Source organism: Elephas maximus, chromosome 16, assembly GCF_024166365.1.
Source record: "Elephas maximus indicus isolate mEleMax1 chromosome 16, mEleMax1 primary haplotype, whole genome shotgun sequence".
Lineage (NCBI taxonomy): Eukaryota > Metazoa > Chordata > Mammalia > Proboscidea > Elephantidae > Elephas > Elephas maximus.
The window spans coordinates 43,605,553-43,633,422 of record NC_064834.1 but is presented as its reverse complement, the minus strand read 5'-3'; the positions used below and the strand labels follow the sequence as shown (position 1 = coordinate 43,633,422).

Here is a 27,870-nt window from a genome sequence, read left to right as displayed (position 1 = left end):
TTAACTCGTTTTGTACAGTGCCTAGGATAGAACCATGTACAGATAGGTGCTTAAAAAACACTTTTTGATGACTAACATCACTCTCAGGGACCCTCTAGGCCACAGCTATCTCAGCACATGGTACTTGACAGTACGTCAGGGGACTTTGGCCTGCTCCACAGGGCACTGAAATGTTATGGCAGAAGGCCAAGCTGTAGCACTCTATGGCAAGTATTTGACTCAATCTGTTGTTAAAATATGTTTCTTTTTTTTTAAGAAAGTATTAATTATACGGTCCCAAGTCAACAATTGTGGATTTTATTGAAGGCATGAAATAATACCACAACAATCACCTCAATTAAAAGTATGTTGAATCCTGATGGGGCAGTCAACAGTTTTAACTCTTTCTAACATTTATCACTGTTGTGAAAACTAGTCTCTGTAGGCTGGATCCAAGAGCCTCAAACAAGATTATGTATAATTTCATCTTTGATTGCTCTGCTTGTAGGTTAAGAATTTACTATTTTTATGTAAGAACATCCTGCAAATTCAAGTTATAAACTACTTTGCTTAATAACAAAAAATAAATTAGACATTAGATTGTAAATAGAGAAGAATATGTTCTTAGGTAACTTTTTAGATAACCAAACTAATCATCATCGAAGAAAAAAAGAACAAACCCAAAACCAAAAGAAGGCCAACTCTAAGCGGAGAACATAAAGCACAAGTGAATCAAGGCAAAAACAAATAGGGCATGCTAAGAAGACCCTCCTAACTGGAGGCAAGGGACTTTTATTCAAAGGGTTTATATATTTATAAATAAACTGGTATACTGGTAAGGTAAGGTTAACTAACAGAGAACTTTGACCAGGTCTTTGAAGAACATGACACAATAAGTAGGATGGAAGCTCCTGGTGACAGACGCGGTAAGATGAAAAAGATACTTTAGGAAGATTAATTTTATAACAGATTATTTAAAGTCAGAATAAACCAGGACAGAATCAACAAGATTTACTTTGTATCCAAAGTGCAAAGTACAAAGAGAAAGCAGTATCAATGTCAAGAAGCTGAACTTAAAAGGGAGAAGAGTTAGGAAAGGATCAATGACCACTTTCAGAGACATTAAAACTATTAGAGAAAAGGCAATGCTTTGTTTTCTTTTTGGAGGAAAACACACCTGACAAAGGTATCAAAAATTTTTTTAATTTCAAAAAGTTAAAAAAAAACTCTTTAAAGTGTGATGAAATCACTATCACCATCAATTATCATTAATACATAAAAACAGGTGGCATCATGAATGAAGCACATACTATATATATGCCAGGTAAATATGTTATACATTATTACCTTTTTTCTTCTTTAAATGTAACTGTATTTTTCAAATTTCCATGATGAGTAACTTTTTAATTAATCAGAAAAACTTCTGAGAGAATAACAAAGGGTTATCATTAAATTCATGTAACCATAACCCTGAGGAAAGCCAACCTGACATTGCTGTTTCCTGTTCTTCTTCTCTCTATATGAGAAGCTCATTTGTTAGGCTCCTTAGGAGGCAAGGATTAGGATGTGTTGTGTGAATGCACAAATTGCTATTTCTAGGCCTATCTGTACAATGAGGATTATTATCTACTTCAGAATTTTTGTTATAATTAAAGTATATGAAGCTCTTAGTATAGTACTTTAAATGTTTCCGTGAAACCTGTGGGAGCTGGAAGTCGATGGGACTCCCTTGTTTTTCTGGGCTGCAAGTTTTCTGCCTTTGACAGGGTACAGTCTTGACACCACTTTTCTATCGCTCTTTATTAGTGGAAAATATTTGAGTTTTCTTTCTCTGACAGGTTCCAGCTTTCGTGGCTTTTACTGTATATAGTAACAATCAATGTCAGCTGTTATTTCTTACAGTTCTGAATTCTATAGAGACCTGAAAATAGCTAACTAATTTGAGCACGATATGACTCTGGGGTAGGAAAAGACAGGAGATGTCCGAGGAAAAACTTACGGTATAAGGTTCTGGGAATATTCTGAACAAACCAAAACAGAAGTTACTGATAACCTCTGGAAGGAAACTGGGTAAGCTTAGAGATGGGTAGAAAGGAGTCTTAGTTTATACCATATATTCTTTAGTATCTTATGAATTTTGTACCAGGGGTGTGTATATGATTGTTAAAAAAATAAAAAATAAGAAAAGTAGTGACCCACAAGTGGAATAAAAACAATGTTCCAAGAAATTCTCAGGTAAGAAATAAATGATAGAGTCTCTTTTCCATAAGGGTCTGGGACAAGGAGGAGAGGGAACATGAAGATGGCAGACTTACAGAATTTAGATTCTCTAATTAGTAATTACTTAAAAAAAAAAAAAGATTCTCTAATTATGTTTTTGGACCTATAATTCCACTACCTATATTCATATATAGTCACACAACAAAAGAGAGAAAAAAAAAAAAACACCCAAGGAAACATTCTGCTGAACTTTCATCAATGCTAAGGCAAAAGATATAATAATTAGTTCTGTATACTGAGAACAGTATGTTGGCAAAGGCATGGAAAAGCAGGCATTCTAATACACTGTTGGGAGTTTAAATAAAATCACAGGGTGGTAAAAATGTCAAGGGAATTTTTTTCCCCTGGTTCCCTCATAGCAGGCAGTTTGCATTTCTCTAAGGCTAAAGGTCCTGTTAAGCAATCTCCTTCTGCTACAGTTCTTGTTGAGTTCTTTAGCAACTCCCTTCCCCGGCACTTTCATGCCAAGGAGTGGTAATGGTTTCCTATGGCAGCCAATCCCTGCATTTTTCACTGTCCCTTGGTTTCTTAACCTTGCCCTCACTATTGTACTGTGTGTGTATGTGGTGTATGTGTGTAGGGAAGAAGGTGGATGGGAGAGGAAGGGAGAGGGAGAGAGAAAGAAAAAGACAAACATACTCTACAATGAAACAGAAGAAACTTAGAAGAATGGCTCTCTTCAACTAAAGAAACCAAGTGACTGGTTGGTATGGTAGAAAGATTTTTCATTGAATACCCTACTATGTCCTGTGTTTTTGAATGCTGGACCACATGAATGTATGGCCTATGAGATACTGTGGAAACCCTGGTGGCATACTGGTTAAGAGCTACGGCTGCTAACCAAAAGCTTGGCAGTTAGAATCTACCAGGCACTCCTCGGAAACCCTATAGGGCAGTTCTACTCTGTCCTACAGGGTTGCTATGAGTCTGAATCAACTCGACCGCAACGGGTTACGGGTATGAGATATTGTAGTTGCTGTATCTTTTCTCTCACTTATTTGTTATTCACTTCCATCAGTGGTTGAGGAACTCATTTCCAACAGGGCAAATATTTGAGAGAAAGAAAAACGACAGACAGACCATTTGTTAGCATAAGCACCTAGACTTCATTTTGCTTCTTGGCCATATTTCTCCTTTGACTCCAGTAGCACCAACTCACAGAAAATCTTTGCTGTTTATACATTATAAATGTAATTTATTAACAGTTATCTCAAACTAATTCAAATTCACATTACCCCCCCCCATTAGTTCCAATGTTATTTGAAACTACGACTTATTCATATGTAGTCTGGTATCTGACTCATTGAGTGTTAGTTCAAGAAATGCAGCAATTTAAAACCTTGGCTCCTCCACCTACTTGTTGAAAGCCCATGGGCTTCTATTAAATAAGTTTTCTGAGTCTCTTCCCTCATCTGTAAAATAAGGACAAATATCTACTGCGCAGAGCTGTTGAGAGGTTGAAGTTAAGATAACACAGGTAAAGTGACCAGCACAGTGCCCAGCACAAGGGTGTGTTAGCAAATGATAGCTATTGACATCACTGTTATTATTAATAAAATATAAACAAACTCTTTGTAATTACTATTTTATTTGTTAGATTCTCCAGGAAAGGTTTCTCCCAGGAACTGGCCCTCATCATTCCTATTGAATATCTTCCCTTCTAAGCTTTACATTCCACTTAACATTTGACAAGTACTTTTTGAGGGTGATTGTTAGTTATTTTGAACTCTATACATGAAGCTTATGTTTAGTTACCTGAGAATAAAATCAAGAAATAAGAAAAATCTGTAAAAAAATTTTAACTTGAAAGCCATCAAGAATTAAATACTCATCTATTAGGACATAACCAAATTAATTGGAAATGTGAAAATCAAATGGCTATACTTGCATAGGTTTTCATTTTTAGTCCTCAGTAAAAGTGGTAACATATCAAGATTCTTTTTAATACATTCACAATCCTCATAATTTTCATATGTTAATACTATACAGCAACATGTAAGAGAGCTTAGGTGTTGCTATACAGAACACAGAAGGCAGTTGAACTCTGGACTAAATTTCTTTCAAAGGTTTTCCTCTGAAATAGCAATTCTCCAATTTTAAATCAGAGATTCACTCTTTTAACTAAAAAGACAAGAATAGCTAGCTATTTATGATATCACTGTAGAACGAGAGTTAACCTAAAAGAATTACATATATCCAAAGGATGAGGAGGGAAAAGGGAACCAAAATGAACGCAAGCAGACAGATCAGAAGCAGAGTAGCCACTTGAGAGAAAGCTGTACAGATGGGGCAGAACAAAACACTGAAAGCATTAAAAGTGGCACTTGGGAAGCAGGCAGTCAGGACTGTAGACAGTACTCTCCAGTCTAGCTTGACCATGAAAGAAAAGGAGTGGAATAGCAAAGGAAGACCTCTGAAAATCTGTTCTTTGATAAAAGTGAGAAAAATGTTGGCAAAAATGGTCAAAATAAACTTTTCCAAAGCTCTGGGAATTAACTAAAGGCTTGCAAAAATGGACAGAAGAAACAGATAACTCAACAATAATATTTGGAGCCATCAGTACCCCACTTTTAATAATGGATAAGTAGAAGATCAACAGGGAAATAGAAGACTTGAAAAGACTATGATCTAACTAGACATCTATAGAACACTCATCCAATAATAAGTGAATACACATTCTTCTCAAGTGCCCATGAAATAACCCCTATAATAAACCATGTCAGTCCATAAAACAAGCCTCAGCACATTCCAAATGACAGAAATCATATAAAGTATGTTTTCTGACCACAATGGAATGACATTAGAAATCAACTTAATAGAAGGACATTTTGGAAATTTATAAATACGTGAAAATTAAATGACATATTCCTAATCAACGGGTCAAAGAAGAAACCACAAAGGAACATTAAAAATACTTTGAGAGAAATAAAAACAAAGATATTAAAACTTGCAGGATGTATCTAAAGCAGTGCTAGATTGGAAGAAAAAAGTAAAACTATTTTTATTTACAGATGACATGATTTTGTATCTAGAAAATCGTAAGGAGTTGATTAAAAACTATTAAAACTACAAAATGAGTTCAGAAAGGTTGCTGGATACAAGATCAGTATTAAGAAATCAATTGTGTTTCTATACACTTGGAATGAACAATACAAACATAAAATCAGGAAAACATTCTATTTACAAGAGCAATAGAAATAAAAATTTAGGAATAAACATAATAAAAGAAGTACGAGAACTATACAACATCATTTAAAAAAAAAACAAACAAGAAAAGGAATCTAATGTGAAATCAGTGTCATCTACCCTTGGGAGTCAATATCTCTACTTCTGAGATACCTTCTGAATTCTGCTTAGCTTAAAAAGGTTAGTACAGGATCTTAAACTTCATGGAAATGCTTTATTTTTATGGAGGATTATTTTTTTCAGCTGGTATTCCTTTCATGTTTTAAAGCAATGCTTCTTAAACTTTAATGTGCATACAAATCATCTGAGGATCGTGTTAAAATGCATTGCTTTGATTTAGTAAAATGGGTGGGACCCAAGGTTCTATATTCTTAACAGCTCACAGATGATGCCAACATTGCTGGTCCTTGGATCGCACTTTGATTAGGAATGTTTTAAAGTAGGTGTATGTACACAACTGGGCTAACTCACTAGAAGAGAGAAGAAAGCAAACCCTAAGATGGCTGATGAGTCCCTGGGTGGCATAAACAGTTAAGCGCTTGGCTGCTAACAGAAGGATGGCAGCTCTCATCCACCCAGAGGTGCCTAAGGAAAAAGGCCTGACAATCTACTTCCAAAAAAATCAACCACTAAAAACCCCATAAGGACGCCTGGTGGTGCAGTGGTTAAGCCTCAGCTGCTAACCGAAAGGTTGGCAGTTTGAACCCAGCAGCTGTTCCGCAGGATGTGGCAGTCAGCTTCAGTAAAGATTATAGCTTTTGAAACCCTACGGAGCAGTTCTACTCTGTCCTATAGCATTGCTTTGAGTTGGAACTGGCTCGACAGTAGTGGGCTTGGTTTGTTTTTGGTTTGAAAACCCTACAGAGCACAGTTTTACTTTGATACACATGGGGTCTCTGTGAGCTGGAGTCGACTGAATGGCAACTGGTAAAATGGGTGGCAGATAGTGAGAGGAATGAAAATCTGATGTGTCCTCTGTATTTTTCATACTTCTGCACAATATGTTACCTATCAAGAATTAACAACATACATTTACCACCATTCCTCTACTTCTGCCATTACTCAATACCACAAAAGATGCAGAACTGGACACCTAGACAGCCAGATTAAAGCTAAACCCATATGAATTTTTTTTTTTTTTAATACCTGCCACACAGAGATCATCCCATAGAATGTTAATCAACACCTCTTTCTCTCTGTACCTTCCTGTGTCTTTTATTCCTTCTTCTGGCCAAAGTTTCTCAGTGTAGCTTAGGGACCAATGCTCCTTGGTAATCTATCAAGTAGTCTACAGGCAGTTTGAGGAGAAAGTGATACAGGTTTTGGTCACACACGTTTCATAAATTTTAAAAGACTAATTATGATTTTCAAAGAAATTCTTTCAGGTTCTGAAGACAGAACTGTTTGTTTCAAACTAATGTACTTTCACATCATGTAAGCTGTTTACACTGGTTAAATATGCATTTTGTTGCTGCTACTATCACACTGTGTGTGTTAAAGCACAAACTGAGGAAAAAGAATGGCTCAAAAGAGTAAAATGAAAATACATTTAACTTAGAATGCCATAAATAAAATAGTATTATCTTGAAAACCAAAGACACAAAGAAAATATTAGTCCAAAGGACTAATGGATCATGTGAACCACAGTCTCCACCAACTTGAGCCCAGAAATAGATGGTGCCTGGCTATCACCACCAGCTGCTCTGACAGGGATCACAATAGACGGTCCTGGGCAGAGTGGGAGAAAAACGCAGAACAAAATTCAAATTCACAAAAAAAGACCAGACTTACTGGTCTGAATGTGACTGGAGGAACCCTTGAGACTGGCTCCCTGCTAACCCCCCAGATACCCTGCAAACTCAGAACTGAAGCTACTCCTAAAGTCCACCTTTCAGCCATAGATTAGACAGGCCCATAAAGCAAACAATAACACATGTGAGAAACGTGCTTTTCTTAGATCAGTCAAGTATACAAGATCTAACGGGCAACAGTTGCCCGAAAACAAAGACAAGAAGGCAGGAAGGGACAGGAAAACTGGATGAATGGACACTGAGAACTCAGGGTGGAAAGGGGAAGAGTACTGACACATTGTGGGGATTGCAACTAATATCACAAAACAATTTGTGTTTAATTTTTTTGAGTTAAAAACTAATATGCACTGTAAACTTTCACCTAACCCCCCCACCCCTACCCCCCACCACAAGTATTAGAATGAAAATAGTGTGCTCTTAGAATAGGCTGTGACCAGTGAATGTGGACTCATTAGTCTGCATTAGAAGGCCCTTTTGTTCCCACTGTACTGGTTGGTGTCTTATGAAACAAGAAACAGTGACAAGAAGCCACTGAAGCCACATCATTTTCAACTACTCTGGTAAATCAATCAAAGCCTCCAATATGACTTTTGTCATTAAAAACAAAGATCAAAATTATATTCAAAGGAAATTCTTTTAACAAAGAAAGGTATAACTATTGTCAGCTGCAAAATGAATGACAAATACGCCCAGAGAGAAACAAAATAATCTATTGGCAAAAATCCATCATCAGATGACATTACTAGAGAATATGTAATATGCTTGGTATATAGTGAGGAAGAATAATTACTACCACAGATGTATGCTTTTAGGTATTGTCTTTTATGGCTAGGTGAAACCACTAGTGTGCAGAGTATAAATCAACCCTTGGCAAACACATGTGTAATACGTAAATCAAGAAATATAAATGATTTTTAACTCTGATTATCAATGAAAACTTATGTTATGGAGAAAGTATTTTCTTTTAACCAACAATTGTTTTTAAACCTTGATATAAACTTGAAAAAGTAGACTGGGATCAGTATGGTCAAAGCACTAGCTGTATGTGCAGCAAGAAAGGGCGCAGCACCTAAAAGTCAATTCACACACAGCTTCGTTCACAGATAACAGCTGGCATTTGACAACATGCCCTGTATTATTGAGTCAGGGTTGAAGCACACAAGGAAAATTGTAAGTATAATTCAAACTGCAGTCCCTGAACAGGTACATTCAGCATGTTACATCAAAAAAGAAGAAACAAATATAAGACTCTGTTTTTCTGTTACGAGGAAAGATGCTAACAAAAACTTTTCAAATGAAGGATGACAAAATTTTTTTCATGACACTGATAACATCAATAAACATTTCTATGATTTCAAGTGGCTTAATCAAGTGCCATACTCCATGACACATACAGTATAGCGAACAGCTTGAACCTATCATTTGAGGGTAAAATATCACAATTCTTAAGAATAAAATATGAAGACCAATACATGAAACAAATGGCTTAAACAAAGAGTTTGACTCTTTTCCAAATCTTGCCTAGTTGTAGGAAAAAAGCAACATCTTAGGTATACTTAACAACCACATTCAATTACTGCACTAAACCTGAAAGCATTTCCTAGAACCAAATACAACCAAAAGGAGAGATCAGATGCCCACTGCCATCTCTCAAAACGAAATACTCAACTTTAGTGTTGAGTGACATACATTTGTCAGTGCCTGTTTGTATTCATTTTTCTGTCCATCCTTAATCTGAACATCTAAAATACCTAATAAAATCACTATATACTTGCTACTATTACCAACAACCTGTAAATAATAGGGGCCCAGGCCTGTTGCGTGGAGTTGATTCTGACTCATAGCGACCCTACGGGACAAAGTAGAACTGCCCCATAGGGTTTCCAAGGAGCGGCTTGTGGATTCAAACTGCCACCCTTTTGGTTAGCAGCCAAGCTCTTAATCACTGTGCTAAAGAGTAGGAAAAGAAACCAATTAAATATGAAACCTTAACTTTGACATCAGTGACACAGATATAAATGTGGTGAAAGACTGCAGCAATAATTGCTTTCCTTGATGTTTATTTTAAAATACTGCTTTGATCTCACAATTTAAAAAAATTGGGTTACTTGTGTTTACTTTATCTAAAATCAGTAGTGCATATGCAGATCCGTCATGTTGCCCACGTATTCCAAATGTTTGAGAAACACTACTTTCAGCTATCATTTCTTCCTACCCATTATTGCTAGAAAAATACAACCATGGGAATTTTGTTTATCGTAATTAACCATCTTACATTAGAAAAGCACTTCACTGTCTGCATGATGTTCCTTTGTTTAAAAAAAAAAAAAAAGGGTCTTACTTCAATATGTATAGCACCTAGAAAAAAACAATATTATCTAATAATTATTTCCAATTTCTCCTCAAACCCCAAAACCGCACGGCTCCCCAAAGCTATTCTTTCCTTCTGACCTTTCCAGAATCTTACACCTCTTAGCTATAACCAAGGATGATACTAAAAATGCTTAACAATTAACATGGCATAAACAAAGAGAATGAACACCAGTTCATAATCGTATGGCTGTAACGGAGCACGCTAACAATATATTACAGCTTCCTTTAAATGGCCTGGCCGCTATTCTCAACACCTTTGGTTATTCTTTGCCTGCCAATTCCTAGAAAAGGGTTAGCAGTTTTCACAAAAGCTAACCACATTAAATGGATTCCAAGGCCGAGTTTAACTGTTTTTATTAAATTTTTCCTTTCTGTACTTCTATTCCTTAACGAAAGAATTAAGGGTAAGTATCAGAAAGAACGCAGTACTGCTTTCTTTCCCCTACACCAACTGTCACCAGAGAATGAGGCTCTATAGTCAGCTTTCATTATAGCTTTGTTATTTGGTTTTATCTACACGATTAAATATGCAAGTTCTTTCTTGGCTCAACCAAATAAAAGGTTAATACATAGACAAATGGATGGATTTGGGGATATATTAAGGATATTATAAAGTGTTGGCAAAACAAATAAATGGCTGACATTTAGAGAAGAAACAATAGAAAATGAACACAGAAATTGACAAAAAACAAAGAGATAGGTCATTTAAAAATAAACCTGAGATCATAAGCCTTATGTAACAACATCAAATATATTTGTTCTGTTTATTAGGATCTTCTTACCCAACTTTGGAAAAACTATTAAGTATTCAGCATTGCACTGAGGACATGCCACTCTGGCTGTACTGTTTCCTCTTTGTTTTTCATCCACCCAGCGCTGTAGACAAGCTTGGTGAACCCATTTTGTAGATCCTCTGCACCTGCATGGTCTCACCCATTCAGCTGTTCTATCATCTTCATCAGTGGCAAAACACACCCAGCAACTTCTGTAAATTAAAAAAGAGAATGATGTTTACCTTTAGGACCCCAGCCTCCTCTCAACTGCAGCTCTCCCTTAATGGGACTCATATTGTATGCAAGCTCTCATTCCCACAATTCTAATAACTTACTAGGAAAAAAGTCCTACCAAAACACCAATAAGAAAGTTTCTTTATACTCAGAAATTACCTTCTTTATAACAAGTATATACGATGTAGATGCTTATTCAATAGATATAACGTTTTTTCTTTAATGTTATTTTTAAATATACGGATCTTCTTGTAATGTTTTCAACAGAAGACCTAAGACCAAATCATTTCAGTGGATTCTTTTTGATATATTTTATTCCTCAGTACATTCATTAGCAAACTATTCTAAAGTCTGAACACATGGCGGGGGCCCAAGGTCCTCAGATAAAAGCAGATCTTGAGAAGGAGCCACTGGAAGTCTGAGGCAGGTGCAGTAGAAGGTTTATAAGGCTGGGATGTGAAGGGAAGTAAAAGCCACAACATGGAGGAAAGATGGCCGACAAGGTATGAAGCAGATCAAGGCTGAATCCATAGGAGGGTTCAGGAAATGCGTAACAGGACTGGAAACTGTGGCTTAAAGCTAAAACAAATGAGGTTATCTCTAGTTAAGAGCTGTATTGTTCAATATGGTAGCCACTAACCACACATGGCTATTAAAATTTAATTTAAAAACAGTTCCCCAGTCACATGAGCCATACTTCAAGAATTCAATATTTACATGTGGCTAGTAGCTACTATACTAGAAAGCACAGATAAAGAATATTTCCATCACTGTAGAAAGTTCTATTGGACAGTAGTGAACTGGAGTAATGAGGGCTGCAAAAGTAACAAAAACCCACAATCTAAGTATAAAATGAGAAGAGAGCTTCAGGAAGTGGGCTTTAGCATAGGAATGTGATTAGAGGAAGAAGAAACTGAGTGGAGAGAAGGAAACTGGGAAAGTAAAGAAGTGAAAAATTGCTTCCATAACCCATCCAGTCCCTGTGATTTACATTAATTAACATTTGTAAGTGCCCTGTCTGTTATTTTTTTACAACAGTTAATTGGCAAAGCAGCTCATCTACCACCAGATCTGAGCATTAAGAAACCAAGGAAAAATAAATAAATCATCTACCCTGGCAACCGAGGTAATTTTCTAAATGTACGTGTGCACATTTGGGAAATGGGAGATAAAATTTTATCAACGAAATATAGGCAGAATATCAAGGAACTTCCCAGGTTCTCATTTTTTTTTTTTTTTTATTTCAATATATATAGCTCAGTGAGGCTAGGCCAGCATAACTCTTTAGTATTAAGGTGAATCAAATTTTAAATTATGCCGAATTCAGTCATCAGGAAGAAAATGTTAAAATATATCTAACTCAAACAACCTTAATACTAGAGTTTGAACCAAATGAAATTGCCTGTATCTGTCTGTTTTTGACCTACAGAAATGGTAATTTCATATTTCAATCCAATGGGAGCATTTGTATGCTGTTGCTATTAGGTGCCATTGAGTTGGTTCTGACATACAGACCCTATGTACAACAGAAAGGAACACTGCCCGGTCCTGCACCATTCTCAAAATCGTAAAGCTTGAGCTCTTGTTGCAAACACTATGTCAATCCATCTCGCTGAGGGTCTTCCTCTCTTTTGCTGGCCCTCAATTTTTTTTCCTTCCCCCTAAGATTTTTTTAATTTAATTTATTGTGCTTTAAGTGAAAGTTTACAAATCAAGTCAGTCTCATAAAAAAACTTATACATACTTTGCTATGTACTCCTAGCTGCTCTCCCCCTAATGAGCCAGCACACTCCTCCTCTCCACCCTGTATTCCCCGTGTTCATTCAACCAGCTCCTGTTTCCCTCCGCCTTCTCATCTAGCCTTCAGATAGGAGCTGCCCACAGTCTCGTGTCTACTTGAGCCAAGAAGCTCACTCCTCACCAGAATCCTTTTCTGTCTTATAGTCCAGTCCAATCCCTGTTTGAACAGTTGGCTTTGGGAATGGTTCCAGTCTCGGGTGAACAGAGGGCCCAGGGACCATGACCTCAGGGGTCCCTCTAGTCTCAGTCAGACCATTAAGTCTGCTCTTTTTATGAGAATTTGAGGTCTGCATTCCACTGTTCTCCTGCTTCATCAGGGATTCTCTGTTGTGTTCCCTGTCAGGGCAGTCATTGGTGGTAGCTGGGCACCATCTAGTTCTTCTGGTCTCAGGCTGACGTTGTCTCTGGTTTATGTGGCCCTTTCTATCTCTTGGGCTTGTATTTACCTTGTGTCTTTGGTGTTCTTCATTCTCCTTTGCTCCAGGTGGGTTGAGGCCAACTGATCATCTTAGATGACTACTTGCTAGTGTTTTAAGACCCCAGATGCCACTCACCAAAGTGTGACCCTCTGATTTTATCAAGTGTCATGAATTGAATCGTGTCCCCCTAAATATGTGCATCAATTCGGCTAGTCCATGATTCCCAGTATTGTGTGACTGTCCACCATTTTGTGATCTGATGTGATTTTCCTGTGTGTTGTAAATCCTATCTCTATGATGTTGATGAGATGGGATTAACGGCAGTTATGTTAATGAGGCAGGACTCAATCTACAAGATTGGATTGTGTCTTGAGCCAATCTCTTTTGAGATACAAAAGAGGGAGGCGGGGCCGAGATGGCTGACTACCTCGGATCCCTCTTGCAACAAAGACTCAGAAAAACAAGTGAATTGATCACATACATGACAATCTACGAACCCTGACCATCAAACACAGATATAAAGAGTTGACCTGAGTGACAGAGGCTGAGAACGAACAACCACGGGGAAGCAGCGACTGTTTTCGGAGCCTGGAGCCAGCGTCCCAGTCAGGAAACCTTGGTGCCGGGCTTTGGACTGGGCGCAGGGGAGCTGAGCACGGCATCCTGAGACGGCGCAAACACGGACGCAGCCCTAGCCCCCTGAACTGACCTTGGGGGAAGCCCAGCCAGTGCACGCAGGCAGTGCAGCGACGCGGCTGACAGGAGAAGTCACCGGGAGGCAGCGACTGGTTTTGGAGCCTGGAGTGCGGCGTCCCAGCCGGGGAACCTTGGCACTGGGCTTTGGACTGGGAGCAGAGGAACTGACCACGGCTTCTGAGACAGCACAAGCACGGGACGCGGGCCTGACCCTAGGGGGCATTCTCTACCCAGCCAGCACACACAGTCAACGTGCCCCTCGGGAATCTCAGATAAAACAGTCATCCCAAGCAAGATAAGTAACTTTGTCTATTTTTATTACTCTCTCCTATTTATCTGAACCCTCCCCTCCCCTTCCCAGGCGGCTTCATTAACATTGGAATTTCCTGAGCCAGAGAGAGAAGTGCGTTGTGGTTTTTCTTTCCTTTTTTTTTTTTTTTTTTGATCTTTTCCTAACCCATTCTCCTGGCCTGAGAGAAGCAGCTACAAAAAACCCAGGGACCAAAAATCCTTCCCTAATTGGACTAAAAACACAGAACCAGCTCCAGCCAAACATATGTGATCCACAGTCTTGGGCTTTCATCCCTACAGGGAACAAGGTGGCTATTATAATGCAAAGGCATTTCTGATAGGGATCTGACTGTAGTTGTTTTAGTGGAAAGGCAAGTTTCCCAGGTCTGATATCTCTGCGTATTCAACTGAGCCCTCACTGACCCACAACAGGGAACTGAGGGCTGAAGCTCCCCCCAGACCACCTAGCCTCCTGCCTTAGGGGTCTAAGGAGGGTGACACCTACCAATCTGTAGAGGTACTTACATTGGGGGCCTAAGGTACAGCTGCAGAGCCCACCCACCAAAGTGCTTTAGGAATAGAGACACACCTACCTCACTGGCACTTGGGGGAACCTTGTCAGCATCCTGCCCCCCCGGAGTGTGAAAGCCTGCTGCTACTAGAATCTGGTGCACACAACTATCACCACTACTTCTCTAGGTGGATAGGTGACAGTCTGCACCACACACTTGATGACCCCAAATCAGATTCTACTCAAGAGATATAAAGAGGGAAGCAAGCATAGAGACACGGGGACTTTATACCACCAAGAAAACAGTGTTGGCAGCAGAGCTCATCCTTTGGAGCCGGGGCTCCTGCACGGAGAAGCACCTAGACCAAGGGAAGATTGATGACAGGGGCCTTCCTTCAGGGCCAGCAGAGAGACTAAGTCTTCCCCTGGAGCTGATACTCTGAATTTGGACTTCTAGCCTACCAGATTGTGACAGAAAAAAACTTCTGTTTGTTGAAGCCATCCACTTGTGGTATTTCTGTTATAGCAGCATAGATAACTAAGACATTAAGCATGATGTCCTTCTCCAGGTACTGATACCTCCTGATAACATGTCCAAATATGTAAAATACAGTCTCACCATCCTTGCTTCTAAGGAGCATTTGGCTGTATTTCTTCCAAGACAGATTTGTTCATTTTGGCAGGCCATGGTATATTCAATATTCTTTGCCAACGCTGTAATTCAAAGGTGACAATTCTTCTCTGGTCTTCCTTATTCATTGTCTAGCTTTCTCACGCATAGCAGGTGACTGAAAACACCATGGCTTGGGTCAGGCACACCTTAGTCTTCAAAGTGACATCTTTGCTTTTTTAACACTTTAAATAGGTCTTTTGCAGCAGATCTGCCCTATGCAATATGGCGTTTGATTTCCTGACTGCTGTTCCCATTGGCATTGATTATGGGTCTAAGTAAAACGAAACCCTTGATGTTTATCAAAATGTTGCTCATCGGTCCAGTTGTGAGGATTTTTGTTTTCTTTATGTTGAGGTGTAATCCATACTGAAGGCTGTAGCCTTTGATCTTCATCAGTAAGTGCTTCAAGTCCTCTTCATTTTAAGCAAGCAAGGTTGTGTCATCTGCATAACGCAGGCTGTTAATGAATCATCCTCCATACCTGATGCCATGTTCTTCATACAGCCCAGCTGCTTAGATTATTTGCTCAGCATACAGATTGAATAAGTATGGTGAAAGGATACAATCTTGATGCACACCTTTCCTGACTTTAAACCACACAATATCCCCTTGTTCTGTTCGAACAACTGCCTCTTGATCTATGTACAGGTTCCTCATGACCACAATAAAGTGTTCTGGAATTCCCACTCTCTGCAATGTTATCCGTAATTTGTTATGATTCACACAGTCAAATGCCTTTGCATAGTCAATAAAACACAGGTAAACACCTTTCTGATATGCTCTGCTTTTAGCCAAGATCCACCTGACATCAGCAATGACATTCCTTGTTCCACATCCTCTTTTGAATCTGGCTTGAATTTCTGGCAGTTCCCTGTTGAAGTACTGTGCCACTGCTTTTCAATGATGTTCAGCAAAATTTTACTTGGGTGTGATATCAATGTTTTTGACAATTTCTGCATTCTATTGGATCACCTTTCTTGGGAACAGGCATAAATATGGATCTCTTCTAGTCAACTGGCCAGGTAGCTGTCTTCCAAATTTCTTGGCATAGACGAGTGAGCACTTCAGCACTGCATCCATTTGTTTAAACATCTCAATTGGTATTCTGTCAATTTCCGAAGACTTGGTGTTTGCCAATGCCTTCAGTGCAGCTTGGACCTCCTCTTCCTTCAGTACCATCGGTTCCTGATCGTATGCTACCTCCTGAAATAGCTGAATGTCAACCAATTCATTTTGGTATAGTGAATCTGTATTCCTTTCATCTTCTTCTGATGCTTCCTGCGCCGTCTAATATTTTCCCTGTAGAATCCTTCAGTATCGTAACTCGAGGCTTGAATTTTTTCTTCAGTTCTTTCAGCTTCAGAAATGCCAAGAGTGTTCTTCCCTTTTGGTTTTCTAACCCCGGGTCTTTGCACATGTCATTATAATACGTTACTTGTATATCTTTAGTCTCCACAAATTCTAGGTAAGTGTAGGCTTATTTTTTCCTAACTTTTTATTATGAAAAATTTCAAATTTTCAAAAAAAGTTGAAAACTGTTCAGTAGATGCCCATATATTCAACTGACAAAGCAGCCACTTTCAGACTTTTTTCTAATTAATTTCACAATTGTGACATATGATGATTTAAAGTTGGAACTTATTAGGAGTTAAGCCTTAATTCAAAGTGTTAATGCAATAACCTTGTTTTATTGTTTGATTCAAATTAATATAAACTAAAAAAACCAAACCCATCACCGTCAAGTTGATTCCAACTTGTAGTTACCCTATAGGACAGAGGTAGAGCTATCCCATAGGGTTTCCAAGGCTGTAATCTTTACAGAAGCAGACTGTCACATCTTTCTCTCAAGGAACAGCTGGTGAGTTCAAATGGCTGACCTTTCTGCAGTAGCCGAGCACTTAACTACTGTGTCACCAGGGCTCTTATAGTTAATATATCCCATCCATTGCCCTGGAGTTGATTCCGACTCATAGCAACCCTGTAGGACAGAGTAGAGCACCCCACAGGATTTCCAAGGCTGTAAATCTTTATGGAAACAGACTGCCACATCTTTCTCTCAAGAAGCTGGTGGGTTCCAACGACCAACCTTTTGGTTAGCAGCTGAGCACTTTAATCACTGTGGCAACAGGACCCTAGTACAGTGAATACTGAGCACACTTAAATTTTGAAGCTAAAGGTCATTAGAGATCAACTGAAATTAACTTACAAAGGAGATGTTAGAAACCTTTCTGATATCAATTCTTAAGAAGTTTGTCCGTCTTCACCATCAACTTACCACATCCACTTTATATTTATTACAATCGTTAATAAATCAGGTGATGGTAATTTGAGATCAAATAACACTGACCACAATATGTAAACTTCTGAAAATAACATCAAATTACTTCATCTAACAATTACAGTTTAGGTACAAATAAAATGTGAAATTATTGAGTATTCACTGTTTTTATGTGGTTGCACAAACAAAACAAATGGAAGATTTTGTCTGTCTCGGAGACTCTATAATTTAATTGGGGCTATGTCTAGTAAATAAAAAACCAAAACCAAATCCATTGTTGTCAAGTCAATTCTGACTCATAGCAACCCTACAGGACAGAGTAGAACCGTCCTAGAAGGTTTTCAAGGAGTGGCTAGAGGATTATTAGAACTACAGACCTTTTGGTTAACAGCTGTAGCTTTTAACCACTGCGACACCAGGGCTCCCTGTCCGGTAAATACAGGAGCTTTTATTTTAAGGTTCCAGTGAAAGAGCCACAGAGTACATCCATTTTAAGACTGAAGGATCAACTTGGATAGATCAGTCAGGGAGAAGTGATTAGTAGAAATCAGCAGAAAGGCAAGGACAAGTGGTTTGTGTATCACCAGAAGACTCTGACTTCTGGCAACCCCATGTGTGTCAGAGTAAAACTAGGTTCCATAGAGTTTTCAAAGACTGATTTTTTGGAACTAGATTGCCAGGACTTTCTTCCAAGGCAACTCTGGGTGGACTTGAACTTCCAACCTTTAGGTCAGTGGCCAATCTCCTTCACCATGTGCACCATCCAGGGACTCCTTGTGTATTACCAAACTAAAACCCACTGCTGTTGACAAATAGCAACCCTATGGGACAGAATAGAACTGCCCCATTGGGTCTCCAAGGCTGCAATCTTTACTGAAGCAGACTGCCACATCAGTCTCCTGAGGAGCAGCTGGCGGGTTTGAACCATTGACTTTTTGGTCAGCAGCCAAGCGCTTTAACCACTGCACCACCAGGGCTCGCTTTGTGTATTACAGGGGTTCTTAAAAAAAAAAAGGTCCTGCACCAGAAGCTTCAGGATAACTTGAGAACTTGCAAATTCCTGGGATCTACCCTGGATCTAAGGAGCCCTGATAGTACAAACAGACTGACTCCATGGCACACAACAACCACCTTGGATTTAGTGAATGAGAAACTCTAGACGAGGGCCTAGCAATCTGTATTTTTAACAAGTGCTCAAGGTGATTCTGATGCACAATAAATTTTGAGAACCACAGTGTAGAAAAATGGCAGGTTAAAAAAAGCAAAGAGATTGGAGCAAGCAAAAATATGAGAGAGGCAGTTACTGGACTCGCATAGTCAGAAATTTATAATTGCTCCTGATGACTAAATATTTTTAATGTAAACAACAGTACCAAAAATGTTAAGTTCTAAAGAATATTTTTAACCTCTGATAGACTGACCAGGAACCTCAACTGGGAAAGGCTTGTAATTCTGGTTTCCCTCTTTGCTTCCCTATACTGACCCACATACTTCAATCTACTTCAGCTGTTCATTCCCCAATTTACTGTCCCCCGCTTAAGTAGAAAGTAGGTCTGATGTAAAGCACATTTCTTTCTCTTTTCTAGGAACAAACAGTATTCCATGTTTTCTATGGAAAATCACTCTTTCCTCCAACTTCAGCCATATATGTAGTTTAGGCAGTTAGAACTGGCCCCACCCCCAGATCCAGATTAGTAATCTTTAGATTGGTTTGAGTAGCCCACCCCCACATTTCAGGGGTTGAGAGGCTGGGTTAATAATGCTAGTCTTAACAGAGCGACCCTGGGAACTTTTCCTTGGAAAACTGGTACACAGGCTTTCTCTCTTCTGCTAGGCTTATGGAGATACGAGTGTATAGAGGCTAAGACGGTGTGAGTGAAGCTGCTACTGCTGTCAGGAGAGCCACCACACGTAGCCTGAGCAACCCAGGAGCAGCAAAGCAGAAAGATGGAAAATGATAGCACTGTTTGAAACACAGGTTAAGCTGTGCCTAGAGCAATGTACCCTTTCACTACTCAGTTACATAAATCAATAGATTTTTGTGAGAGGTAGGGGAGAGAGGGTGTTAATCAGTTTGGGTCAGATTTCCCATCATCTGCAATCAAAACTATTTGATACAGAATGTGAGAAACCGGGTACTAAGAAATGGCCCTAGGATAATCATATAAAAAAACAAACCCATGGCCATCAAGTCGATTCTCACTCATAGCGACCCTACAGGACAGAGTAGAACTGCCCCCATAGTTTCCAAGGAGCACCTGGTGGATTCGAACTGCTGACATTTTGGTTAGCAGCTGGAGCACTTAACCACTACACCACCAGGGTTTTCCGTCATATAATGTAGGCTCTGAATAGTTTTATAAGCGAACTTTCCATCTTTTGTCAATAGCTTTACTTCCTACTGACTGTAACTTGAGCAGAAAAGACCTAAGTATAAATTTAAATCTAATTCGCAATGCAAGTACTCTGAGTCTTGCCAACTTTTCTATGTCTCACACTGAGCAAAGTATGTTCTTCATTCTGCTATTGGATCAGCAAGAAGAGTAAGATAAAATCAGTTTGAAACTCAAACTTTTTATTGATAATGCCATAATATCTGCATTTCAGTGTCAATATAACAGAATTCTATTTTAATTCAAGTTATTACGTATTTTAATGTTGTAATTTATAGAACAGAAATTTCAATACCTAATCAGTTACTTTCCCTTTCAAAGGATTAAAAAAAAAAAAAACCTTTCAAAGTCCACACCCAAGGAAAGAGGCTATAACTTCTAAGGAAACTAAGGGTTTCTATTAAAGTCCTTTTTTTTTTGTTTCTCTCTCCAATTCACGTGGCTGCAGTGGTGCTCAATGCTATGCATAAGCATCACCTGGGGATTTGTTAGAAATGCAAATTCTCAGGCCCCACCACACATCTACTTAATCAGAAACTCGGCCCCACAAGGTGTTTTAACAAGTCCTTTTTTTCAGGTGATCATGGTAGCTGCAAAAGTTTGAGAACTGAGCTAGCCATACTTTGCCTTTTCCTTTTTCTTCCCTCTGTGCTTATCCTTTGCAAGTCTCCTTAATACATCATATACAGATATGGAATGTCTTTTTACACTCCCTGTATTAAAAAAAAAAAAACTCCCTGTATATAATTTTAAAATTACTTGGTTTTTAATTTAAATAATGAGTAAAATGCCTGATACTTTTTCCTAAACCCAAAACCCTTTGCCGTTGGGTTGCTTCCCACTCAGAGCAACTCTATACGACAAAGTAGAACTATCCCACATAAGTTTCCAAGGAGCGCCTGGTGGATTTGAACTGCTGACCTTTTGGTTAGCAGCCGTAACTTTTAATCACTAAGCCACCAGGGTTTCCCTTTTCTTTCTTTTTTTTTACTTTTTCCTAAGAGAGTAAAAACTATTTTGGAGAAAAGATTATGTGAGTTCAGGATATTCTAACTGATTAAAGAACTTGGGCTTTGGAGCCAGAATTACCTGGCTTCAAACCCTTGCTGACCACTTATTAATAGGTTTAATGACAGAATCTTTCACAAAGGTGTTCTAAGGCAAGAATTCTTAATCTGGGGTCGATGACCAATTCAGGGAGGTCGGTAAATTTGGATGGGAAAAAAATCGTGTCTTTATTTTCTTTGTTGTTGTTAGGTGCCGTTGAGTTGGTTCTGAACTTTTGGTTAAAAGCTGAGCTCTTAACCACTACACCACCAGGGCTCCTTATTTTCAATACCCTCTAAATAAAATTTAGCTTTTTCTTCAATGATAAATGGCAAGCAAACCATAGTAATATTAACAGTACAGCAATAAGAACTTAGCATAGCAATCAAGTGCCCTAGCGGCACAGTGATTAAGTGCTCAGCTGCCAACCAAAAGGTTGGCAGTTTGAACCAGGGCTTTGTTTCAGTTCGAACCCCTGCTGGAAATCTGCATTCCCACCCTCAGATATACTGAATCAGAATCTACATTTAAACAAATCCCCAGATGATTATGTAAAATAAATTTTGAGAACCACTGGTCTACTGGAAACCCTGGTGGCATAGTGGTTAAGAGCTATGGCTGCTAACCAGGCGCTCCTTGGAAACCCTACTGGGAAGTTCTACTCTGTCCTATAGGGTCGATATGAGTTGGGATTGACTTGACTGCAACGAGTTAATGGTTGCTCTACTGAGTTAATAGTTGCTCTACTAGTGGTTCTCAGAATTGTTCCCTTACCAGCAGCATTGGCATCACCTGGGAACTTGTTAGAAATGCAAATTCTCAGCAGGGGTTCAAACCCTTCAGTCACTCTGAGGGAGAAAGATGTGGCAAGTCAGCTTCCTTGAAGATTAAATCCACTGTCTTCGAGTCAGATTCCAACTCATAGCGGCCCTATAGGACAGAGTAGAACTGACCCATAGGGTTTCTGAGAAATGGCTGGTGGATTCGAACTGCCAACTTTTTGGTTAGTAGCCTTGATGCTTAACCACTGTGCCACCAAGGCTCAGCCTAAGGAAACCTTATGGGGCAGTTCTACTCTGTCCTGTAGGGCTGCTGTAAGTCGGAATTGACTTGATGGCAACGGGTTCACAGCAATCAGAAATTTTCATACTACTTTACAGCTATTGTGGACCCTAAAATAACATTTTAGCTCATCACTAATTTGAAATTAATTATCAGACCCACTGGTAGATCTTTTATTTTAATGTGTTAAAGCTCATATTGCTAAAGCAGATTTTTAATATTTTGACAGCTGTATCTCAATATAATTGATTTCATTTCCAACTCTATATATTTTGTTTTATACTTTCAAAATCACTAAGAACCCAAAGACTTAACCTGATTGCTAAAAGAGTTCTCATAAAAAAGCCTTTATTTTAAGACCCCCTATTGTAAAGGACTAAACAAACAACTGATCAAGAAACTGCTCAAGAATTGCCTGGCACATATATAACCTCCAAATGAATGTTAGTAACAATTACGATAATGATGAAAACGAAGATGTCCATTTTACACGTATGTCTAGAATTTATGGACACATTTTCTTACCTAAATTAGCACATAAAACAACTATGGTTGGCACGCTGGTATTCAGTGGAAAAAAACCCTGGATTCCTCATCATCTCCCAATTTTTCAACAGTCTAACGCTACTGCTTAAGATATTCATTCAAATCCTCTCATTTTATTCTACCCTTTTCCTTTCACGAGCTTTTCTAAATGCCTCCTACTTGCTGATGTAAGCACTCACTAATTTTCACACCTTCTCACCCAAAGAGTTGGGGTGTATCAGCTTAAAGGAATTAAGGGGAGATCTGGGAAGTGTCATGATTGGTTCAGAGTTCAAACAACAAATCCCTTATTATATAAAGACAAGACAGCTAAACTAGACAAACCTAAAGATTATTATGGTACCTATTCCTCAGAATAAATACATAGCCTTACTGGTATCGGTTAATATCATGAACGTGTATATATAATGTGGTACTCTTTATAAAAAGGTCATTAAATTCATAATTTCAAAATTAAGGCTGTTTTTGCCAGTTATAGCCTTCTCAATAAAATTTGTAAACTGTTCAAGTAATATACATGGATAAAAAAAATGGATAGGTTGCCTTAAATCTAAGATTAATCAAGATCCCTTTCTAAATCAACCTGATTACCTACTACAGTAAAACCTGTGAAAGCTGGAACCTGTGTAGGGTGGAAACCTGACCAAAACAACAACAAAAAAACAAACCCGTTTCCGTTGATTCGATTCCAACTCAGTGACCCTAAAGGACAGAGTGAGAGTGGAACTGCCCTGTGGGATTTCAAGCAGTACCTGGTGGATTTGAACTCCTGATCTTTTGGTTAGCAGGTATAGCTCTTAACCACTATGCCACTAGGGTTTCTGGAAACCTGACAGAGAAGGAAAACTCAAATATTTTCCACTAACAGAGAACAGCGAAGTGGTAAGACTGTCCCGAGAACAGAAAAGTGGTAAGACTGTCCCCTGTCAAAGGCAAAAAACTTGCGAGATCTGGAAAAATAAGGCAGTCCCGTTGTGTTCCGGCTCTCACAGGTTTCACTGTACATCAATTGATGTCATGAAGAACTACATTTAAAGAACTTACAATCTAGTTTAGAAACAAACGCGTACAAGGATCACAAAAAAAATACCACACAAAACATTAAGTGCTAAAAAAAAGATGTTAGAGACCATAAATAGAGAAATAAGAAAAGAGAGTAAGAAATAACGTGAAATAGCTGAGAAGTTTCACGAAAAGGACAAAACTACAGATGAGGACTCAAGTTTGATTTGGGAATTAAAAGAGCAAGGTATGCCAAATAGGTAAAATAGCATAAGCAAGCTTAGAGATGGAATTGAACATATGTTCATGTGACAATGAGAAGAACAACATGCTTAGAGCAGAAAGTTCTTATTAAGATAAAGCTAGATATTACAAACCAGCTGGGAAAGGGTGAATGGTTTAAACGGTGCTGGACAACTATTTAGATGGAAAAAAGTTAAAAATCCTACCTCATATTTTAACAAAACAAACTTCAAATGATTTAGCATTTAAATATGAAAAACGCAAAATAGTTTCAGGAAAAAAAAAGGGAATAAATTCTTGACCTCAGGATAAAGGATTTCATAAACAAATATAAAGATCACAAACCATAAAGGAAAATACCGATCAAGTTTAGTACATCACACAGATCATCTGAATACTTCCCCCTCCACGGGCAAAGAGTTTAGTGCATAAAATTAAAAAATCTTATATGAAGGATGCAGTAAACAAAACCACAGACTTGGAGACGATACCTTCAATTCATTTAACAAAGGATTAATTTCCAGAATATATAAGCAAGAGAAAGATCAAGGGGTATGAAGATAGCACACAATAAAACATACAATTCCCATAGGAGTAAAAAAGAATGGCAAATAAAATAACACACATTAAATCAAGCTATTTCACTTGCAGATTAGCAGAAATTAATAAATCTGAAAACATCAAGTGTTAGTGAGGAAGTGAAGAAATAGTATCACTCGTACACTGCTGGGGGAGTAGTATGCTGTTGTTGGTAGGTGCCAACAAGTCCGGTTCATAGTGAACCTATGGACAACAGAAGGAAACACTGCCCGTTCTTCTGGTAGTCCACAGTATATTCCATATTTTTCAGCAACACCATAATTCAAAGGCATCAATTCTTCTTTGGTCTTCCTCATCGTCCAGCTTTCACATGCATATGAGGCAAGTGAAAATACCATGGCTTGGGTCAGGCGCATCTTAGTCCTCAAAGTGACATCTTTGCTTCCTAACACTTTAAAGAGGTCTCGTGTAGCACATTTGCCCAGCGTGATACGACGTTTGATTTCCTGACTGCTGCTTCCGTAGGCGTTGACTGTGGATCAGAAAAAAAAAAAAAAATGAAATCCTTGACAACTTCCATCTTTTCTGTTTATCATGTTGCTTATTGGTCCTGTTGTGAGGATTTTTGTTTTCTTTAATGTTGAAGGCTGTAGTCTTTGATCTTTATCAGGAGTAAAGTTGGTACTAACACATACCCAATACCCTACAGGAGGTTGTGGCATAGAAAAGGATTACAAAGAGGGGTATATATATATCTATCTATACACTCATTATCTTGATTGCGATGATGGTTTCAGAGCTGTGTACATAAATCAAAATTTATCATATTATACACCTAAATATGTTCAGTTTGAGTATCTTGTTATACCTCAATTCAAATAAAATGTGAAGAAAAAAACGAATACCAGGCCACACAAATGTTCCCTCATCATAGGGCTTACCTGTGACTATTCCAGTTTACTGATTAAATAAGTTAATTATTTAAAAAGTATGTGAAAGAAAGGGGGAGGAGACTTTGTTATTAGTTGCTGTTGAGCTGGCTCTGACTTACAGCAAATTTATGTATAACTTCATGATCGCTGGTGTGTTTGAGTCCACTGTTGTAGTTATTATGTCAATCTGTCTCACTGAGGGTTTCCCTTGTTTTCGCTGATTCTCTACCTTACCAAACATGATGTCCTTTTCTACCGATTGGTCTTTCCCGATGATGCGTCCGAAGTAAGTGAACCGAAGTCTCACCGTCCTCACTTCTAAGGATCATTCTGGTTGTATTTCTTCTAAGACTGCTTTGTTCATTCTTTTGGCAGTCCATAGTATATTCAATATTCTTCACTAACATCACAATCTGAATGCATCAATTCTTCTTCTGTCTTCCTTTTTCACTGACCAGCTTTCACATGCATATGAGGTGACTGAAAAGATGATGGCTTTGGTCAGGCATGCCTTCGTCATCAAAATGATGTCTTTGCTTTTTTAAAACTTTAAAGAGATCTTTTGCAGCAAATTTGCCTAACGGAATATGTTTTCTGATTTCTTGACTATTGCATCCATGATGTTGACAGCTGATCCAAGGGGAATGAAATTGTTGACAACTTCAGATTTTTCACCATTTATCATGAAGTTGTTTATTGGTCCAGCTGTGAGGATTTTAATTTTCTCCACATTCAGGTGTAATTCATACTGCAGGCTGTAGTCTTTGACCTTCATCAGTAAGTGCTTCAAGTTGTCTTCATTTTTGGCAAGCAAGGTTGTGCCATCTGTATACTGCAGGTTGTTAATAAATTTTCCTCCAATAGTGATGCCATGTTCTTCTTCATAAAGTCCAGCTTTGTGGCTTGTTTGTTCAGCATACAGACTGAATAAATAAGGAAAAAGAACACAAACCTGCCACACAACTTTTTCCAATCCTGAACCACTCAGTATCCCCTTGTCCTGTTCGAACGACTGCCTCTTGATCCATGTACAAGTTCCATATGACCACAACTGAATTACGGAATTCCCATCCTTCGTAATGTTATACATAATTTGTTATGATCCACATAGCTTTGCATAGTCGATAAAACACAGGTAATCATTTCTCTGGTATTCTCAGCCTTTGGCCAAGATCCATCTGATATCTGCAATGATATCCCTCATTCCATGTCTTCTTCTGAATCCGGCTTGAACTCTTGGCAGGTCCCTGTCGATACACAGCTGCAGTTATTTTAAAATTATCCTCGCAAAATTTTGCTAGTATGCGACATTAAGCTTTACTTATCAATAAAATAGTTTATTATACAAGTCACTGGCACATAAATTACCTAAACAAGGCAGGTGTAATTATCTAACAGGACAGCTGACAGTATATTCTATCTTTGTAGACTGAAACTGAGGTGTTACTTGTGTATTACTAGAAAGACATGGGAAATCACACCCCAGTTAACCACCTAATGACATGTTTAGTGCCTCTGTTCTACCTCCTAATCTGATTCAGCGTAGTGCCTGAAGTCTTAAAAGCTTGTAAGCAGTCATCCAAGCCACAATAATTGGTCTCTATTTGCCTGAAACAATAGAGGAAGGGGGACAGTCAGGAATAGGAGGAGGATATGGAATGTGTGTGTGGCTCACTGCCTTCACAAACAACTGCCTCCTTTGCCATGAGACTAGAAGAACTGCATGGTGACCAGCTACCATTAGTGAACATTTTAATCAAAGGTCCTATAAAAGAATCCAGATCGAATCAGGAAAATGGAGAACAGAATTTCAAATTCTCATGGAATTCAAACTCCCTGGAACCACAAAGGTTGGATGAACTCCTGAAACTACTGCCCTGAGATAACCTTTAAACCTTAAACCAAATATATCCCCTGCAGTCTTCTTAAAATCAAACAATAGTGTAGCTTAACTAGTAAAAATATCTGCCTAGGAAGAACCCATTCAACAAGGGGAAAGACAAACAAAAAATCGCACACTGCTTGCTTTGTCTCAGGGTTAAAATTGTCACACTCCAGATATCCCAAGAGACTTAAAAGTCCCTTTATATGTCTACTCACTCACGTGGAATGGAGGTTAAAATATCTGGACCTTTCAAAGAGATATAACCACCACGATTATGACACTTTATCAAAGTGCAAAGCTGAAGGGAAATACATCATAATGAGAGCAATCATTTATTTAGCATACAGTCTTGCTGTCCATTTTGTCTCTGATCTTCATAAACCCAGAAAGCATAAGTATTTGCACTTTACAAATAAGGAAACAAAAGCCCAGAAAGATTAAGTGATCTTTCTAAGGACACACAGCTTGCAGGTAGAGAGGTCTGGACGCAATCTAGGCATTGTCTCCAAAACAATGGCTTTTTCCACTGCACAATGGTATCATATATATAGTGTAATTCTCAGAACTATTTTTCCATTTCCTAGGGAATTCTGGCCAGTACAAGATACTATATATTTCATTTTTTCTAGGGTACTTTTAAGCATTAATAATGAGCTTCCTCTAGAGACCCAAATCCTTTCAGTTTGCTCCAATGTATTGTATAAACATTATCTTCTATGAGAACTATAAGGAGCCCTAGTGGTGCAGTGGTTAAGCACTAAGCTGCTAACCGAAAGGTCGACAATGCAAACCCATCAATGGCTCCTCGGGAGAAAGATGTGGCAGTCTGCTTCTTTACGGATTTACAGCCTTTGAGACCCAATGGGGTTGTTCTACCCTGTCCTATACGGTCGCTATGAGTCAGAATTGACTTGAC

The 27,870-nt window shown here is 38.6% G+C and overlaps 1 protein-coding gene across 1 annotated transcript in view; it reads right to left on the bottom strand.

Annotated features, from left to right (window-relative positions):
* Window positions 1-27,870, bottom strand: part of MARCHF5 (membrane associated ring-CH-type finger 5) — a 57,900-nt gene that overhangs the window by 19,468 nt on the left and 10,562 nt on the right. The window contains exon 2 of the mRNA XM_049855732.1: window positions 10,412-10,614. Coding sequence (XP_049711689.1) covers window positions 10,412-10,614 — 203 coding nt within the window. The remainder of the gene's footprint in view (window positions 1-10,411; window positions 10,615-27,870) is intronic.